This window comes from Pteronotus mesoamericanus, unplaced genomic scaffold (genome assembly GCF_021234165.1).
Source record: "Pteronotus mesoamericanus isolate MK-2021 breed Mesoamerican mustached bat unplaced genomic scaffold, CSHL_Meso_final contig_25, whole genome shotgun sequence".
NCBI lineage: Eukaryota > Metazoa > Chordata > Mammalia > Chiroptera > Mormoopidae > Pteronotus > Pteronotus mesoamericanus.
Window position 1 is genome coordinate 23,662,924 of NW_026555105.1, and position 19,985 is coordinate 23,682,908.

The following is a 19,985-nucleotide window of genomic DNA, read 5'->3' on the forward strand; positions in this document are numbered from 1 at the left end:
GCCAACCCTACTTCCCGGCTCCCACTCTCTCCTTCACCACAGGAGGGTGGCGAAAGATTTATAACCCACCTTTTTCATCCAGTTGTCATGGAGACCTACCCAGTCCTTTCATTCCTTCTGGTACCAGGAACATTTCTCCAACGCAGGCGGAATGGAGGGGGATTAACCCAAACACGCCAGTGGTGGTGCTGGGGGAGAGGGTGGTAGTAAAAAATAGCAGCGGAAGGGCTGGCGTCCTAGACCGCAGCGGAGGAACCAGGCCGAGGGACAAAGGCTAAAGTCAGCCGCAGTTCCAGCCCTTCGGTCGGCCAACAGAAGCTGCGGGGGCGCTGCTGGACTGGAAGAGGGGACTGGGAGAGGATGGAACGGAGCAGCGTGGTGGGTTTCAGGGGGCGCGCGGCGGCATCCCGGGAGAGTTCTGGGGCCCCGGGGCGCCAACCAGTCCACTTGAGCAGGAGGATACTAAAGACGGAGGGGCACAAGCCCCTCCATCCCCGCGTCCATTGGGCGGCGCCGCCATCACTTCCCCCATCAGCCACACCGCCTTTTCCTCCTCCGCGGGTCCCGGATCCCCTCCCCCTCCACCCTCAGCTCCGCCGCCGTCCTAAGAGTCTCCCATTGGACAGAAGTGAAGTCAATCTGCCTCGAGTCAAGGAGTCTATTGGATACGAGGCCTTCGGGCCTCCCATAGCCTTCTGGGATTGGCTTGCTGCACCTTGGCGCAACGGAAGAGGCGGACAGCCGAGGGTTCGCCTCTGCTCCGGCTGGACTGACGCGGAGGAGGCAACGAGAAGTCCGGTGCTGGGGGCTGGTTCCGGAGGCAGCAGTAGCTGCTGTGGATGGGAGCGGACCGGCTCCGTGTGCCCATGGAGCGCCACGGCTGGGCCGCCGCCACCTCCGCTTCGTCGACCCGGGAGCCGGCGCCCGATGAGGCAGATGGGCGGCGGCAGGAGCCGCCGCGGCGGCGGGCGAACAGCGTGTCGGCCCCCGGGGTCGGAGCCTCGGCCTTGACTGAGGAAGTAAGGCGGGACCGACCTGGCTCCTACAGCGGCGCTACCTCGGTCTCCCGCCAGCGCGTGGAAACACTCAGGAAGAAGCGGCCGCGTAAGTGCCCGGCGGGGCGCCCTCGCGGTTCGCCCTGCCCCCTTCCGGCCCGGCCGCCGTTTTTCCCGCGCGCCCGCGAGGGGACAGTGCCCCCGCACGGTGGTCCCAGGTTGGTGCGTGGGCACAGAGGGGGTTGGAGGCCTGGGGTCCCACAAACGCTGTGACTTCGGGGTCCGGCCCTTGCGCACAGTAGTCCGCGCTCCGTGGTTTCTTCTCTTCCCCAGGACCCTTCCTCCGTTCTCGCTCCTTGGGTATTCTGTCTATGCCCGGGAGTCACATGATTTTTATCCTGGAGAAGGCTTCTTTTGACTCATTTTCACCGCCTCCCCTCCCCCCAAGTCCTTCGAATCCCCAGTCTGTCTTGTGTGGGTTTTTAAAGAGCTGCTCTCCAGGACGTTAAGTCTTTTTTTGTTTGGAAATTTCTAGCTTACTGGACAATGGTTAACTGACCCCTGAGTTGCTGCAAACCTAAAACTAGATTCCGTATTTTGTGCATTAAGCTTTGGCCGTTCTCGTGAGAATTCGGGTCCTCTCTTACCCAGGTATTTCCCCGTTATCTTTGCTGACAGGATTCAGGACTGGAGCGTTTTGGGCATTAAGGCTTTTTGTTTTCGGGGAAAACGACATCTTCTTGAATCTCGCCTTAGGATTTGCACAAGCTCTAATCATAGAATCGTTTTCTTCTTTTTATTATTAGTCTTTTTTTTTTCCTGCTTTCAGATCTTGTCCAAATATTTTTTCCCCATTATAGGTCTTTAATTCAGGCAGTCTTTCTACACCATCGGTGCTGTCGAAAGTATACACTGTCCTGATACTCTAAGATGAGCCTTACAATATAGTGGTATTTTTACATATGGTTAGATTTTTTTTTTCGATGTTATAGCCAGATTCCTACTTAAGAAAATTAACTTGTTTTAAATGCAGATTATGAGGGAGAGAAAGTGGCAGGATGGGTGTGAGAGGTGTTTATTGGATGGTCTTGTCTTGTGCCTTGGTCCAAGCACCCGTTTGCTTTACTTTTAACTTTTATGATTTGGATGATTAAATGCAGCCCTAATTTGCTATGAAAAGTTTGGAGAGTTTTCAGTTCTTTTGTTTTTTCCTAGCCTCTCGAAAGAGATTTATTTGGAAGACATCTGCTCTCAACCTACCATTTTTAGAGCCATTTACGTGGTTTATGTTGTGAGCAGCACTTTATTTTATAAAAATGAATTTTATTTTTTTGTTCTTTAGAGGGGAAGGGAAGAAGATAGAGAGGGAGAAAAACATCAGTCAGTCAGTTGTCTCTCATACACACCTTGACTGGGAACTGAACTTGCAACCCAGGCATGTTCCCTGACTGGGAATTGAACTGGCGACCTTTTACTTTGCAGGACAATGCCCAGCCAACTCATGGGTCAGGGCACACCTGATTTTTAAGCAGTACAAAAAACATTAGTTCCTTCATGGTTTTGTACTGTATCATTGGATACAGAAGCAAATTACAGAGATTGAGGAGATAGGATTCACAGTTAGATAGCCAGCTGTTTGTGGCCATTGACCACGAGGATTTGAAATAAATATTTGTATTTTGAGTGTTGGATGGGTCGCGCACTCTAAAAACTTTTTTTAATTAAATGTTTTTCAGTCACTCTTCTGAGAGTTTTAATAACTCATTAGCCCTCACAACTCTGAAGTAGGTAGTAGTGTTCCATTTTACAGACCAGAAAATTGGGGCTCATTTGCCCAGTGTCAAATGGCTAGTTAGAACTGTAAACTCAGGAATTGTAGCTTCATGATGTCTGCTGTTAACCACTGTGTTCTACAGATTGTTCATATACTAGTAGCTAATTTTTTATTGCTTTGAGAGCAAGCATAGTCATGATCTTTTGCATTCAAGGTTTTCTTACCTGAGGTGAAAATTTCTAGCTACTTGCAAATTTTGAGCATAAAAATGACCTGGGGAGTTAGAAATGCAGCTTCCTTGGGTTCAGTTCTCTTGTTTGAATCAAAGTCTGGAAATGGTTTTAAGAAGCTTCTCATATCATTCAAATACAGTGACTCAGAGGCCACTCAAAAACACTGGTTTAGACCATACGGGTGGAGAAGTTATATAAGGTGGTTTTGAAACTTCTTTTAGGAACTAAGACAAATTTTCAAGTTGTAGGATTTATTTTTTTGTTTTGTTTTCTACCATTTGGTGTCTCTCAGGTATAGACCTGCTAAAGAAAAAAGGTATTGTTCTTCCCCCCACTTGTTTTCTGTACTGTGCCAGGTATACTTGTTAGAGGGAGAAACTGTGTTAGACTGCTGAACCCTCCAAGAATATACATACAGTTTACTATGGAACAACACAGGTTTGGACTGCATGGGTCCAATTATATGAGGATTTCTACCCCCCCCCGCCCCCAAATAAACCTGTATTGTTTTCCATCTGTAGCTACAGAGGGCCTACTGTTACGCATTGGTCTGTGCCATTTTATATAGGGGACTTGAGCATCTTTATATCTTGGTATCTGTGGGTGGGAGGGTGGTGGTCTTTGAGTTCTTTTTAGATACTGTGAGAAAATGAAGATTTTGAGGAGTCAGGTTACATGAATTAAAAAATTTTTAAAAAGATTTTACTTATTTTTTAGAGAGAGGGGAATGGAGGGAGAAAGGAAAGGAAGAACAAATCAATGCAAGAGTCGATCAGGTTTCCTCTTGCATGCTGCCATCTGGGACCTGGCCCATTAATCAGACATGTGCCCTGACTGGGAATGCCAATGGTAGCCTTTCAGTTTGGAGGCTGACGCTCAACCCGCTGAGCAACACGAGCCAAGGCAGGTTACATGGACTTGTGTGTGTGGGGTATTGGGGGGGGTTCAGTGCCCCCAAAACACCTCACCCCCCCCTTTTAAAGAGGCAAACTTAACTTTGGTCTAATCTTGAGGAAATCCAATGAAGACTAAATCTCTTGTTGGGAGAGTTGGGTATGGGGTAGCACCACCTTTCTTTTGATACTAGCAAACCTTGTTTGGATGTCACTACCTTACTTGTCTAAAGGTAGGAGGCTGGTTGTCATTTGAAATTAGAAGGAACTATTCAGTTTTCCATAGGAATTTGGGCTCTGGTTATAGTCAGGTTCTGCCACACAAGTTCCCAGGAGCAGAGTGGGTCCCAAAACTGCCCTCATCCCAGGCTTAACACATTATAGTCATCAGGGGTGAAGAGGCATGTGTGTGTCTAAGATGTTCTTTAAAAGTTTTAGATTAGGTGGAATATATGTTTCAGGACTGAGAGAAAATACCGAATAAAGATTGGTTTAAAATGATGGAAATAAAGATGCTAATGATGGTAACATAGAACTTGGTGTTAGACGCTCTACCAAATATTTTATAAATGTCTCACTTAAGTCTCACAATTATCCTGTGAGGTAGGTATTTATTATTCGTAGTTTCCAGCTAAGGAAGCAGGCTCAGTGGAATTGTCTCTTTGTCCAAGGGCATATAGTGAATTAGTAATAGAGCTGTATTTTGGTCTAGGTGTCTGAATTCAGACCCAGTGTTCTTGTCTTTCCCCATTTTGTAATGGTGGAAGGCACATGTGATGTAATCAAGAGTAGTGGTCTCACGTGGAATCACTCAGAAGTTAAAAAATAACCCCTCAGATTTACAGGGGGGCTAAGAACTTGGATCTTCTAATTTAAAAAAAGATTTTATTTACATATTTGTAGAGCGAGGGGAAGAGAGGAAGAGAGAAACATCAAAGTGTGGTTGCTTGTTTGTGCACCCCCTACTGGGGACATGTCATGCAACCCAGGCATGTGCCCTGACTGGCAATCAAACTGGTTACCTTTTGGTTTGCAGGCTGGCACTCAATCCACTGAGCCACACCAGCCAGGGCACATCTTTTAATTTTTAAAATTTTAATGAGGAATAATATATATAATTTCGACAAATGTGTACACTCATGTATTCAGAGAACCTTTTTTTTTTCTGAAATCCTATCCGAGGACATTTCTTAATTGCTTCTAGGGAAAGGGGAAGTGGTGGCGGGGGAGAGAGAAACAAACATGGAACATCCATGGCCACCTTTTCATATGCACCGTGACTGAGGGGGATCAAACCAGCAACCTGGGTGTGCGCCCTGACTGGGAATCGAACATGTAACCTTTTGGTCTACACAACACTCCAGCCAACTGAGCCATGTTGCTCCAGCCACCTGAGCCACATCTGCCACGGCTGGAGAACATTTTAATCAAGGACCGCAGATGTGCAGAATACGTGGGAACCCTGGGATCACAGTGTTCCACAGCAGAGGATGAGCTGGCTCTTTTAGGGTGACTCCTAAGCATGTTGTAGCTCCATTAGTTTAGAAAATAAAACTTTTGTTTCTAGCTTGACAGTTTTAAAGTAGAAAATGGATTGCTTTTCTTTGACTTTGGGAAGAGTATCAGTATTGGCAGAATGGAACTGGAGGTGGGTCCCTAGAAGACTGCCCTTTGTCAGATTCAGTGTTTACCTTCAGGGAATTAGTAAGAGCGACAGAGTGGGAGAGGATGATTTTGGGCCTATATTATTAACTTTAAGAGAAATTGAAGTAAACGTGATACCTCTTTGGGATGTATAACAAATATAAAACATTAAGTAGGGACTCATAATAGTCCTATTATGCAACTGTATAAAATACAGTTTGTTATTTTAGGGACCTTATGTATGAATTATGCATTTAGATAATATGATTGTTTAGTGTTGGCATCTTTCCCCTCTATTTATGTGGGGGGACTGTAAGCAAGAGGAGATGTATGCTATTAAAAATATTTGTTTAGAGCTGGCTGGGTGTCTCGGGTGGTTGGAGCATGGTCCTGTGACCCGAAAGTTGTGGGTTCGATTCCTGGTGGGGGCACATACCTAGGTTCTGTGTTCGATCCCTGATGGGGTGCGTATGGTAGGCAGCCAATCAAAGTTTCTCACATCAATGTTTCTCTTGTCTCTTTCTCTCTCTAAAAACCAATAAACATATCGTTGGGTGAGAATTAAAAAATGAATATAAAAATACTTGCTTAAACACATTAAAAACATTTATTTTTAGCAAGAGGGGAAGGGAGAGAGGGAGAGAAACATCGATCACTTATGTCTTGTTTGTGTGCCCCAACTGGGACCGAACCTGCAACCCGGACACGTGACCTGATCAGGACTCGAACCAGCGACATTTTGCTTTGGGGGGCAGTGCCCCAACAAACTGAGCCACATGGGTCAGGGCTTTGCTTAAACACATTTTGGAAGGAAAGGCTGTTGGAGAGGACTTTATCAGAAAGTGGTAAGAATGGCTGTTTTAACTGGTCATTTAAAAGATCAGTGATGTTCCTTGAGCTAAATTTATAACTTAATGAGCATTTTTCAGGTTCATAACTTGGGGAATCTTTATCCTCAGATACTTTTCTTTCTCAGTTTCTCAGTCAGTCAGAATGACTAGGATTTGAAAATTCCCCTTTTAAAATAATGGCTTAAGTTGTGCTGTCTAAAGGGGAATGCTGTCTTGCAGTTTTTAGTAGTCTCTGTTAGGTTTTGTGTGTTTATTTTTCCTGAATGTGAAGTTTATAATTTGTAAGTATCTGGCCCCTGAGTTAAAACTATTTGATGAATAAGAATAATTGTTAGTAAGGTATCTTTTTAAAAAATTTGTTGATTTGGGAGAGAGAGGCGAAGGGAGGAAAGGAGGAAGACAAGGTGAGGGAGACAGAGAGAAATTTGTTCTACTCATTTATGCATTTATTGGTTCATTCTTGTATGTGCCCTGACCAGGGATCAGACCTGCAAAACTTGGCATAATGGTACCACGTTCTAACCAACTGAACTACCCAGCCAGGGCCTAAGATACCTTTTAATGTGAGGACAGATTGCTATGTAGAACAGCCTAGCAGACAGCCTAGTTTGGGTTTGCAATATCTTAACAACATGTGATCCGGTAAAGATGCAGTTCATAATGGAGAAAAATTGAGAACATTTTAGTAAACCATGTTTTTCCCATTGGAAAGCATATCAGTTGTTTTGACCTATTATGAGAGACATTGTGTTAAAATGGTTTGCCATAGATAATCTGTGAGGGAAAGTTTCACTTCATTCTAGAAATGTGTCCTGCATCAAATATAGATTGTCTAGACTTGAGTATTTTGGAGGTCTTAATATCAGGAAATATATAGTAAGGGTTGCAAACAGACTAAGATATCTGTGAAAATTAATGAAAGGACTCACTAGTTAGAATAGCCCTGGTCAGTGTGGTTCAGTTGGTTGGGGGCGCCCTGCAAACAGAAAGGACGCGGTTTAATACCCAGTCAGGGCATGTACAGAAGTCAGCCAGTCGATGTTTTTCTCTCATGCTGATGTTTCTCTCCATCTTTTTCCTCTCCCCTTTCCCCTCTCTCTAAAATTAAAAATGAAATAAAATAATTTGAAAAAAAGTAATAAATATGTATTCTATTGGTGAGATACAAGGAATTTGATGGTGTATAGCAAGAATTGCTTTTTCTTTGACTTTTCCATCCAGGAACATACTGTTTTGAATAAGTATTATGTATTATTGGGTAGTCTCACAGTTAATGATAGGTATCTAAGCCCCTTTGGACAGGCTAGATATTTATAAGTAACAGAATTGTATAGCCATTATCTGAGAACATGTGTCTAATGGACCTGCCATGCTTCTTAATGCCTCTTAGTTCTTGAATATGTAAAGGGTTTATTCAGTAGTTCAGAAAAGAATCTAGAAACCATTAAAGGCTATAACGAGGATATGAACTGAGTTACTACTCTTCTTTGCTTCTTATTTTTCCTTATATATTGTTAATCTTCTTTATTTTGCCCTGACTGGTGTGCCATCCTGCAAAGTGAAAGATTGCTGGTTCAATTTCCGATCAATGTTTCTCTCCCTCTCTTTCTCCCTCCTTTTCCCTCTCTCTAAAAATACATAAATAAAATCTTTTTAAAAATATGTAAATTTCATTAAACTGCTTTTAAATTTTATTTTCTTATTAACCCAAGAATGTTCTGTGCTCTCAGGTTGGTATAGTTTTATCTTTAAAAGATATTTGTTAAAGGATTTAGAAAATCTTGGTTTTGAGTTCCACCTCTACCTTTCCTTGGCTCTGACCTTGGGCTCTTTTGCATGTTTCCTCATCCATAAACTAAGATGATTATAATAGTGGTCATTGTAAACATTAAATAAGTTTATACAGTGAAGTTTTAATATAGTTTGGCTGTTAATAAATGGTCACTTGAAATAAAATAGCCATATACTAATGTTTTAATTTTTTAATCTAAAGAAACATAAGTAAGGCTTCATTTGGTTTAGGCATTACAAAATCTTACATTGGTCTTCAGTGTTTATGCACAAATCTTCACATTCCATTCTTGATGCAAATGTTGGTGGAATGCTGTGTTTCTTCTCTACTGTCTACAAGATTCTTTATCCTAAAGTTGACAGTCAAAGGATGGTAGTGCTAGTAGGAAAATAGGAATTGAATCTCCTTGCTTCAATTATATCCAGAACTGTTGTATTTTTTAGAGTGAAAAAACTTTGTTTCTTCCAAGTGTCAGGGATAGATAGACTTTGAATGATTCTTGTCAGGTTGGGTTAGTCCCGTCACTGGGAATGGAATTTCTCATATTTAAAAAAAAAAAAAATCAGAACTCTGCACTGGCCGGTGTGGCTCAGCGGATTGAACACTGGTCTGCAAACCAAAAGTGTCACTGGTTCAATTCCCAGTCAGGGCACATGCCTGGGTTGTGGGCAAGGTCCCTGGTAGGGGCTGCATGGAGAAGCAACCACACATTGATGTTTGTTCTTTCTTACTCTTTCTCCCTCCTTTCCCCCATCTAAAATTAAATTTTAAAAAAAATCTTAAAAAATTTTTTTCCAGTTCAATGCATTTTTTGGTGTGTCGGACTAATTTTTCTTTTTTAAGATTTTATTTATTTATTTTAGAGAGTGGGGAAGGGAGAGAGAAAGAGGGATTAATATCTAATTTTTGAGGTATTGTTGAAAGTAAGTGTTTTTTTAAAAGTATTTATTTATTTTTAGACAGAGGGGAAGGGAGGGAGAAAAAGAGGGAGAGAAACATCAGTATGAGGTTGCCTTTCACATGCACCCTACTGGGGGCCTGGCCTGCAACCCAGGCATGTGCCCTGACTGGGAATTGAACCAGTGACCCTTTGATTCACAGACCAGCACCCAGTCCACTGAGCCACACCACCCAGGGCAAATGTGGTTTGTTTTTGTTCTCTGGAATTTGAGGTTCTTAAAAGCTAATACATTTGGTTTTTGTGAATAGTTTATGGGTGTTTGAAAGGGAAGTGTATTTAGATTTTATTTATATATATTTGGAGAGAATGGAAAGAAGGGAAAAAAAGGAGAGAAACATCAATGTGTGAGGGAAACAATCAGTTGCCTCTTGCGCGCCCCCAACCATGGTCTATAACCCAGGCATATGCCCCGACTGAGAATCTAACTGGTAACTTTTTGGTTCGTAATACAAGACTCAGCTCACTGAGCAACACCAGTCAGGGCAGTAGGAAAGTCTGTTGGTTTTTTGATAGAGTTATAGTTATGTTTAATAGATCACCATTTTAGCTGTGATAGTCAGATCCTCTGTACACCTTTCTTTTGTGTGTATGTGGGCAAATTTCTGAGACTTGTATCATTCTCATACTGATTTGTAGATCAGTCAGTTTCTCCTTGTTTTTAATGTTTTTTTGAAACTGTTAGTATCATTTCAGTTACACTGTTTTATGCAATGACATAATTCCTTTTTGTCCCCTCCCCCTTTTAAATATTTTATTTTTTATTTAGAGAGGGGAAGAGAGGGAGAAAGAGAGGGTGAGCAACATCAATGTGAGAGAGAAACTGGCTGTCATCTGCATATGCCTCAGGGGACTGAACCTAAAACCTGGGCATGTGCCTTGGCTGGGAATTGAACCAGTGACCTTTCAGTTTGCTGCATCATGCCCAACCACCTGAGCCCACTATTGGGGATTTTTTTGTCCCCTTTTAATGCTTTTTGTTTGAATTCTGTTTAGTCTCTTTGTATTTGTTTTCTGTTAACATTTGCTTGATACAGTGGACTAGCATTGTTCAAGCATTTATTTTGCATACACAAATTTAATTCTATAAATATGGCAGATAAGTAAGTGGTGCCAGTGATTTCCACCCACTGATTTGGTCAGTGAATATGTACATAATTCAGAGTAAACATAGGGGTGAGAGTTGTGAGTCTTATTTTCTTGGTAGGTCAAACTTGGAGGGGCATCTTTCATCTTGTGAGCATAGCACATGTTAAATTCAGTGCTGGTCTTGAAACATGGGTTTGACTTTGAAAACTCCGTGGTTCCTACATGTAAGTCAACTTCTCTATCAGTCTCCAGTGAGGTGCTTAAGATTTTGATATGAGTACTTTTGACTGAAAGCCAGTTTTATTTTAAAAAGCATGGAGCTCTTCCCTATGGGACTCTTTTGGGGCTGTTTTACCATTTATCTTCAGTCTACTTGTATAATCTTGTTTTAGAGATATGTTTAAGTAAGCATGTAGTTGAATTTCCTCTTCAATCTGGAAGAGAAATTTGGCTTATTTGTGATTATTGACCCATTCTTGTGATTTTTAACCTTGTATTTATCATATTTTTATTGCTTGTTTTTGCACTGATTTTTTCTCTACTATTTGAAGGTCTTATGTTCATTTCTTTTCTTCTAGATGGTTTAATGCTTTTAAACCATTACTTCTTTATTCAGAATTAGTGAGAATCCGTATCTTCCTTTCCTCAAACGGACAGAACTGCTGCTTGCTTACTCTTCCCTTTCTTCCCTCTTCTACTTCCTGTGTTGAAATCATGTAAGTATTTTAGTTTCACATTATTTATTTTTCTAAAAGTTAGCCTGTACTGCTTCTTTTGCTTATCACTGTTCCTCATAGCTCATTTCTTTCTTTTTTACTTTTTAAAGACTTTATTTATTTATTTTTAGAGAGAAGGGTAGGGAAGGAGAAAGGGAGAGAAACATAACTGTGTGGTTGCCTCTCACACTTCACCCTACTGGAGACCTGGCCCACAGCCCAGGCAGGTACCCTGACTGGGAATCGAACCAGCGACCCTTTGGTTCCCAGGCTGGCGTTCAGTCCACTGAGCCACACCAGCCAGTGCTCATAGCTCATTTCCTAGATGCTTTAAAAAATATATTGGAGGGCATTTTACTAATTACTCCAGAGAAACTCTTTGGATAGTAAATATTGAGCTCTTTTTATGTGTGAAATTGTCTTTTGCACTACCACTTGAAAGCTAATTTGTCTAGATAAGAATTTCAAAATTTTTCCTTATCATTTTGAAGCTATTGCTCCATTGTCTTCTACCAGCTGTGTCGCTGATGAAGTCTTAATTTTACCCTTATGTGATTTATGTATCTTTTTAGGAATACGCTTTTTCCCTTGGAAGTTTTTAGGATTTCCTGAAATTTCAATACGATGTGTCCAAGTACTCCCTTTCTCCACTAATAGATTCTGTTTAACACAGTGCATCTTTCAACCTGATGGTTAATATTCTTCCTCTATCCTTTATTTCCCCCAGAAAATTTCTAGATAGATGTTGGACTATGGTTCTGTATTCTTTATGTATACCTTTCCTTCATACTCAAGAGGCATTTTGGGAGAATTTCTTAGTTTTCCTTTTTTTTTTCTTTCTGTGCTTATTTTCTTGTTGAATGTACTTGTTAAGCTTTATTTTGGATATCAGTTTTCTCCTTTTTTGTAAATGTGTCTTTATTGAGGTATAATCTACATAAAATAAACTGCTTTCATTACAAGTGTACAGTTACATGTATTTTTACAGATACATATAACTATGGTGCTCCCCCCACCCTGCCCCTACAGTCATGATTGAGGTTACCATGGAAAGTTTTCTCTTGCCCCTGTGCAGTCCTTTCTTCTCTCCCCCAGCCTATGATCTACTTCCTGTCAGATGCAAGAATTAGTTTGCATTTTTAGAGGTTCATATAAATGGAATCATATAGTATGTAGCCTTTTGTGTAAACATATTTTTGAGATTTATCTATGTTAAGTGTATAGTAGTTTGTCCTCCTTAATTGGTTGTGAACCTACCCCCCATAAATGAGGATACAGGTCACAGACGTTATTTAGGTTTCACCTTTTTACATAAACTCTTTTGTGTACGTGGTTTACTTCTGTATAATTTTATCATGTGTAGATTTTTGCAGCCACAACCACAGCTGACAGTTATTTCTTCTGATTTTTTAAAATGGTAGTTTATTCATTTTTCATGGATGAAATCTCATTTTATCTCTGCGATATTGACGATTGTTAAGTCTCCTCTTTGTTCCTGCAACTCTTTCTTCATATGTTCAGCTGCTTCTTTTTGTGGTGTTGATATCCCTTTTGGTGATTCTAATTTGTAAAGTGATATTTCTGGTTTGAGGATTGCTGTTTTCCTGTCTGTGGGTGCAGTGTCTGTTTACCAGTCTGTCAGGTTGGATTGAAGGGAAGAGATTGGATATATGGCCAGAACTGGACACCTGTTTCTTCTGGTTAATAACAGCCACTTGGGTGCCATCCTGAATCTTGGGTTCAAGTGCCTGTGCTCATTGAAGACATTTTCTCTGTTGGCTGGAGGAAGGGAGGTGGGGAGCGGTTCTCAGTAGAGGGAAGTGACTGGCCTGTCCAGTTGCATCACGATTGTACCAGAACCCCTGTTTCCCCGTGGCAGTCACCCCATCCGTAGCTTGGATGGAACACCCCACTCTCCCCCCCACCTCCGTAGCTGCTCCCCAATTAGTACAATATTCCTTTTTTGATGTTTCTATACAGTTACTGCCTTTATCAACCTAGGTCTCCTGATAGTGTCATTTCTTATTTCCAGAATTATTTTAGAAAATAGTATATCAATAAGTATGTATCTTTAGTCATTTCTGGGATTTAACGTGGGAAGGGGAAGGCATGTATATCTATGCAGTCCATCTTGATCCAACCCCTGAAGTCATTCTTTCGGGAAGGATACTTTTGGTTACAGGTAATAACTTTGAAACATCTGTTCAGTTGAAACCTATTTTTTTAGGACATTGGGTTTTGAGAGAAATTGAACACTGGAGCTTATATTAATGTTACATGGGGTGGGGAGTTTTTCTTTACCTCTAGTTTGAGTACTAAACCAGAGTTCTGAAAACTTCCAAAATTTCTTCTGTAAGTCAAGGGGAAGGGTGAAAATTTTCATTTTCATTTTTTTTCCAGAAGGTTCATGGGTAGTCTTTTTGATGTTTTTAAATATTTCACAGCGTAGTTTGGGCTTGTCTTTAAAAGAGTGTTGGGTTGGCTCAATATGCTGAAACTTTTCTTCCTGGTCTTTATAATTTTTTAAAAAATACTCGCTTCCAAATCAGACAATTATATTTCTTTCCCCCAAAACCTGTTTATATAGTCCTAGGAAATTTTAGAGTTTGAAATAAGTTTCTAATCTAGTAAGTGTAAATTTAGTTTTCATGAAAAAGTTGTTTTGACTTTCTTTTTTCCTCCCCCATTTAGTTTTTCCATGGTTTGGCTTGGATATTGGTGGAACCCTAGTCAAGCTGGTTTATTTTGAACCCAAAGACATCACTGCTGAGGAAGAAGAGGAAGAAGTGGAAAGTCTTAAAAGCATTCGGAAGTATCTGACCTCCAATGTGGCTTACGGGTCCACGGGTATTCGGGACGTGCACCTGGAACTGAAGGACCTGACTCTGTGTGGACGCAAAGGCAATCTGCACTTTATACGCTTTCCCACTCATGACATGCCTGCTTTTATTCAAATGGGCAGAGATAAAAACTTCTCAAGTCTCCACACTGTCTTTTGTGCCACTGGAGGTGGAGCGTACAAATTTGAGCAGGATTTTCTCACAGTATGCATTTTTTTAGATTATATACAATTTATGATAATCTGTTAAAAATAATAACCAGTAGCAAGTGTTGGAATCATTTCCATCTCTAATAGAATTTAAATATTCTTGAGTCAAATTAAGATTAAATATAAATTAGTGATAGGAGTTAGCCATCTAGGGATTGTTGTGTAGTTTACTTTTTGTCCAGTTCAGATGAATTGATGAGAATCAAAACTACTAAAAACATGGCATTTTGTTCTTTTAGTATGGAAAAATAATGAAGCTGTCATAAGCAAAGTAAATCAACCATGAGGAACAGCTTCATTATATCTGGAACAATGAGATTAAAAAATAATAAAATTAATGTCATTTCATGGCATAACATTGTTTCCAATCTCCTTTACATCATAGTGTTTCTTGTCCCCTTCAATTATTTCTTGGAAAGTTTACTTTAAAAAAAAAAAAACAAGGAAGACAAAGACAAGACAAAAAAAAAAACCCTTATCATTGTTCCTCATAGCCCCCCCCCTTTTTTTTTAAGATTTTCTAAATTTAGAGAGATAGGAAGGAGAAAGGGAGAGAAACATCATTGTGTGGTTGCTTCTCGCACTTCCCCCTACTGGGGACCTGGTTACAGCTCAGGCATATGTGCCCTGACTGGGAATTGAACCGGAGACCCTTTGGTTCACAGACTCGCGCTCAGTCCACTGAGCCACACCAACCAGTGCTCATAGCTCATTTCTTAAATGCTTTTAAAAATATATTGGAGTGCATTTTACTAATTACTTCAGAGAAGCTCTTTGGGTAGTAAATGTTGAGCTCTTTTATGTATGAAAATGTCTTTTGCACCGCCACTAAGGAACTCTGGTCCAAAGTGGTGATTTTCAGGCCTCTAAACTAGTTAGAGATTGTTGACAGCAGACCCTTCTCTCCCTGAATGCCTTCTGATGTGTTCTGTGCAGCACACTTGTTAATAGGAGTCTCTAGATCATGTGTGGGCACTAGGGGAAGTGTCAGTGGGCACTGTGTGCAAGGCCTTGAGGCTAGGTACTTTGAAGGTAGATGTAGGGGTGGGTGCAGAAATTGATAAGTGTATTGGCCAAGACTTTGACCTTCAGATTTAAAAATACCTTCAGTGACCATGTTTTTAATGCCACCAATGAGAATATTATTCCAGAGATTCTGCCATTGTGTCATTCTACATGTGTCTCCTTCCCACCCCTGTACCCTGTGTCACCGCATGGTTTATGACCGTGTTTTCTTTTTTTGTCCTTTATCTCCTGACTTTCTCTGACCGTAATCATAGTATAGATGAGAATTTTGAAAATTAAATTTTAAATACTATTTTATATTCTTTGTATTTCCCTTGGTTGTTGGTTTTCAGTGGACTCTTTTCACCTGTGAGTAGAGGAAGGTAGCAGGAAGGAGGGAAAATTCTCCTTTTTGTGGAAGGATCATAGTGGACTCTGGACCATGACTGATAGGTAAAGGAGAACACCTTTGTTTTCAGGACCTTGCAGAGATACCCTTTGGAATATATTGGAAAACCAGTCAGGGTGTTATCAGAGGTTTCAAAATTGTGTGGTACCTTCAAGGAGAGGGTGCAAAGTGGATTTTAGATCTTAGGGATGGCTTCTTAGGCTTTTGGGGCTTTTCTTTGTGTGCACCAGCACCATCTTTGAAAACTGAAAATGAAGTGCCTATCAAATCCTGTTTGTACATTAGGAATGACTAATATTAAATAAACCACAGTGAAACAGTTTTTAAAAACTTTTAAATTATTTTTAAATTTTTCAATTACAGTTGACACATATTATTATATTATTTTCAGGTATATATCCCAGTAATTAGACATTATATAACTTACTTAGTGATCATCCTGATAAATCTTACACACATCTGAGACCATACACAGTTATTAGAATATTTTTCACTATATCTCTATGCTGTATAGTCTTTATATTCCCATGACTATTCCGTGACCACCAATTTGTACTTAATTCCTTCACCTTTTTCACTCATCCTCAAACCCCCTCCCATCTTGCAACCATCAAATTTTTCTACATCTGTGAGTCTGTTTCTGTTTTGCTTATTTGTTTATTTTGTTTTTTTAGAGTCAATTTTTGATAGGTATGGCCATTTTGTTCATATTTTCAATTTTTTTTTTTTCCTTAAAGAAGAAAGACCCTTTAACATTTCATATTATACTGGTTTGGTGGTGATGAACTCCTTTACCATTTTCTTGTCTGGGAAGATCTTTACCTGCTTTGATTCTAAACAATAGCTTTGCTGGGTAGACTAATCTTGGTTGTACATCCTTGCTTTTCATCACTTTGAATATCTCCAGTTTGTTTCGGCCTGCTGCTGGTGTCTGGCCTGAGGCCACTTAGTGAGAGGAATGGGGCACACTGAAGGAAGATGCTGCTCTTTTGAGTTTTTAGGAAAATCTGAAGCATGAGCCAAGGCAGGCCATTTGTATGGAGAAGCCACTGGAAGCAGCTTGGGTGGGCCAGAAGTTGGTGATGCAGGGCCTCAGGGAATTATGAAGGGGCAGGGAGCAATGCAGTGTGAGCCAGATTGGTGGACACAGATATGGGGCACACCTGCCTGCTCTGTGGGGGTGATAACTCAGAAAAGGAACAATGGCCTCTGTCAGCCGTTCTGTCTGGGAGAAAGCTCCACACCCTTCCTTCCCTCTTCCCCCAGCTTTTACCCTGATGCAGGACAATTCAGTTTTTCCCTGTATGTCTCTGGTACCTTTTAAATTGCTGCCACAGTGCTGGAGTTCAAAGGGAGTGAGTCTGAGTAGTGAGTGAGGAGTGAGTGATTCATTTGTGGGTCCTTTAAGAGGAACTGCCTGAGATTTCAGAAGCCCTCCACCTCCCTCAGCCTCAATTCTTGCTGGTTTTTACAGCTAGAGGTTATGGGGACATCTCTTCCTGGCACTGGAACCTCGGGATTGGGGTCGCGGCGGGGAGGGCACTGGTGTGGGGCTGGGTTCTCTTGCTTCGTAGGGGGACCTCTGCAGCCAAGATACCATTCCTGATTTTTATCCACCACATGTGGGTGTGGAACCAGTCCGTTTTGTATCTCTGTCCTTCCTACCAGTCTTGATGTGGCTTCTTTAATTCTCTAGTTGTAGGACTTTCAGTCAGCTCAATTTCAGGCAGTTCTGAATGATAGTTGTTTTCTTCTGTAGTTTAGTTGTAATTTTGATGTGGTTGTGGGAAGAAGTGAATACTGTGTTTACTTATGCCTCCATCTTGATGGAAAGTCAAAGCTCGATCTCTGAAACAGTTTTTAAAATACTGTTACATTTTTTTTTTTAAATGTGAATCAGGTTTCCTCACATACTGAGTTTGCATGTTGGTGCAACACTTTGTACATAGAGTACTTTGAGTTAATGAAATGACCTATGCATTCTGTCATCTAACTGTGTCAGTGAAGCTGGGCTTTACTAAGAATAATAATAGCACAGCAGGCCACGTCAGGATAACATGAATTATGGGAAGGACAAAAGGAGATACTAATTTGACATACAATGGCAGAAAACTACTTGGATTCCATTGAGCCACCAGTATAAAATGACTTGTCTAAGAGATGAAATGGCTGGCACTTGAGATTCAAGTGTCAGGAAATTGGTATTTAAATTTGTCTTGGCAGGGAGGGCTCTGGCACATGAAATAAGGACAGTGATGAACAAAGGGCTTGGGTTCAGTCAGAGGAGTAACTTAATCTTAATGAAGGATTAATATGAAGTTCCCTGTTAACTTCCATCTCCATTCTGGATCAGAATAAATTACATGTAAATGTAATCAGACATATGGGAGTTGATTTAATCGGGGAGTACTTGAGAGCTGACCTTGGTTGTCAACAGAAATAGGTGCTTTAGGGTTGAGGCATCTTTATATTTGTTGTATATATTGAGTATATATGTTTGTAAACATTCAAGTGGGTTAAAAGTTCATAGAGTAAAAACATGGACATTTCTTTATTTCATCTCTCTCCAGCGTTAACCACTGTTAAAAGTTTATGTATCTTTTTATCTTCTCTATGCATGGCTGTATGACACAGACATATAAACATGGTTTTACAAATAGGCAGATTGGATCATTATAAAATATTTCAGCTTTTTTTGACTAACATGTCTTTAAATTTTCCCACTTCAGTTTTTTATTGAATGAAAATCTGCATCCTTAATTTCTGTAGTGATCCATAATATAAATAATAATTACATCATTTATTGATTATTTAAGTGAAGTTAAGTTGATAATAATGTTTTAAATTCTTATGAAATCCCCCTGTTCCCCAGAGGCTGTAACTTGTTTAGATAGTGAAAAATCTTACCTTCACATTGTCTACTTGCAGCCTTTTGGCTTTACGTTATTAATTATAAAGTGTGACCTATTTTGTTACTGCTCCATAGCCTTGAATGAAGATGGTCTGTTGGAAGGCAGATGTCAGTCTTTGTGGCTCCTGCCTGTGTCACCAGATGCTTGCATCACTTAAACTTCTTGGAGCCTGCTTTTGCTAGGGCTGTGACTTCCGCCATGCTCCTGCTTCATGCCTGTGAGCAGACGTCTTGTTTTCTGCCTGGGTATTTGGCACATTTTCTCTTGCTGCTTCAGTGGTTTGTAGGTAGAGTGCATTTGGGTCTGTGAGAGCAGGAGTCTGTCTGATCGGTTCACCCCTGTTTGTTGTCTCCAGATTTGCTCTGTGAAGCATGCACAAATAATATACATCCTTGAGTGCTTTCATGGTTTGTTTAATGTAGATGGGATGCCTTATTAAATGGATTTTTTTATATCGGCTTGTTAAAAAGTCTGAAAACATTTTATTTTATTACAGATAGGTGAGCTTCAGCTTTGCAAACTTGATGAACTAGATTGCTTAATAAAAGGAATTTTATACATTGACTCGGTTGGATTCAATGGACGGTCACAGTGCTATTACTTTGAAAACCCTGCTGATTCTGAAAATTGTCAGAAGTTACCGTTTGATTTGAAAAATCCATACCCTCTTCTTCTGGTGAACATTGGCTCTGGGGTTAGCATCTTAGCGGTATACTCCAAAGATAATTACAAGCGGGTCACCGGTACCAGGTAGGTCTTTTGTATTCTTGATATCACATAGGCATTGCATATAAATACACTTAAAAATCTGTGAAAATTATGTGAAAGATAAAACAGCTTCTGGGATTATGCAAACAAATGTTTCGCTTTGAAAATTCTGATTTTATGACCTACTTTTCTTTAATCTGTATTGCTGCAGGTTTCATTACCATAGTTTTATAAACTCTCATCAGCAGACTCACTGATCCCATAATCCCTGCCCTCAGATAGTGTAGGGTGTTCATAAAGGAACCAAAGCTTGGTAGCCTCTATGAGGAGAAGGCAAGGCAAGGCAATGTTACAGCTTTGAAACTGATCTAGATATTATACATGTGTATAAACGCACGCATGCCTGCACATGCACACGGGCTTGTGGTTTGAGGATGATGAGAGATCTAGAAGTTGAGATGTTGAACAACAGAAAAATGATTGCGGGGGGAGTAGTCTGAAAGGAAAAATTAGGTAGCAGATGAGAAAGGAATACACTTTGATTCAAGGATCAGAGACTACTTGAAGAAAAACAAGGGGCTGGGAATTGGGATAAACAAGTTTTTTAATAGGTGTGAGTTAGAGAATGAGAGGAGTAAGTTGTTTTGTTTTTTGGGGGGGAGGGGAACCACATTAATAGAGGAGATACTGTGGGGTGGGAGTTGATGAGCCAGGGTGACAAATTCTTGTAGGGGGATGATGTGGAGCCTGCACTCGGAGAGCGAAAGGGGAGAGGCCCAGCGTGGTCCTGGGTGCAGTAGGCTGATTTGCACTTGGGGGGTTTCGCAAACTCAGTAGTTGCCCAGACTGAACTGGAGAAGTGGGTAGGGAGGTGGTTCCTGTGTTTTGCTATGTTGCTTGTTAGTACACATGAATGTTTATTTTCAGGGGTATATTAGGGACCTGTTCTTTTCACCG

General features: G+C 40.7%; 1 protein-coding gene across 1 annotated transcript in view; it reads left to right on the forward strand.

Moving 5' to 3' along the window:
- Nucleotides 1–751: 751 nt before the first annotated feature.
- Nucleotides 752–19,985, forward strand: part of PANK2 (pantothenate kinase 2) — a 28,125-nt gene continuing 8,891 nt past the window's right edge. The window contains exons 1-3 of the mRNA XM_054573989.1: nt 752–1,104; nt 13,637–13,989; nt 18,817–19,070. Of these exons, the coding sequence (XP_054429964.1) occupies nt 840–1,104; nt 13,637–13,989; nt 18,817–19,070 (872 nt within the window). The 5' untranslated portion in view covers nt 752–839. The remainder of the gene's footprint in view (nt 1,105–13,636; nt 13,990–18,816; nt 19,071–19,985) is intronic.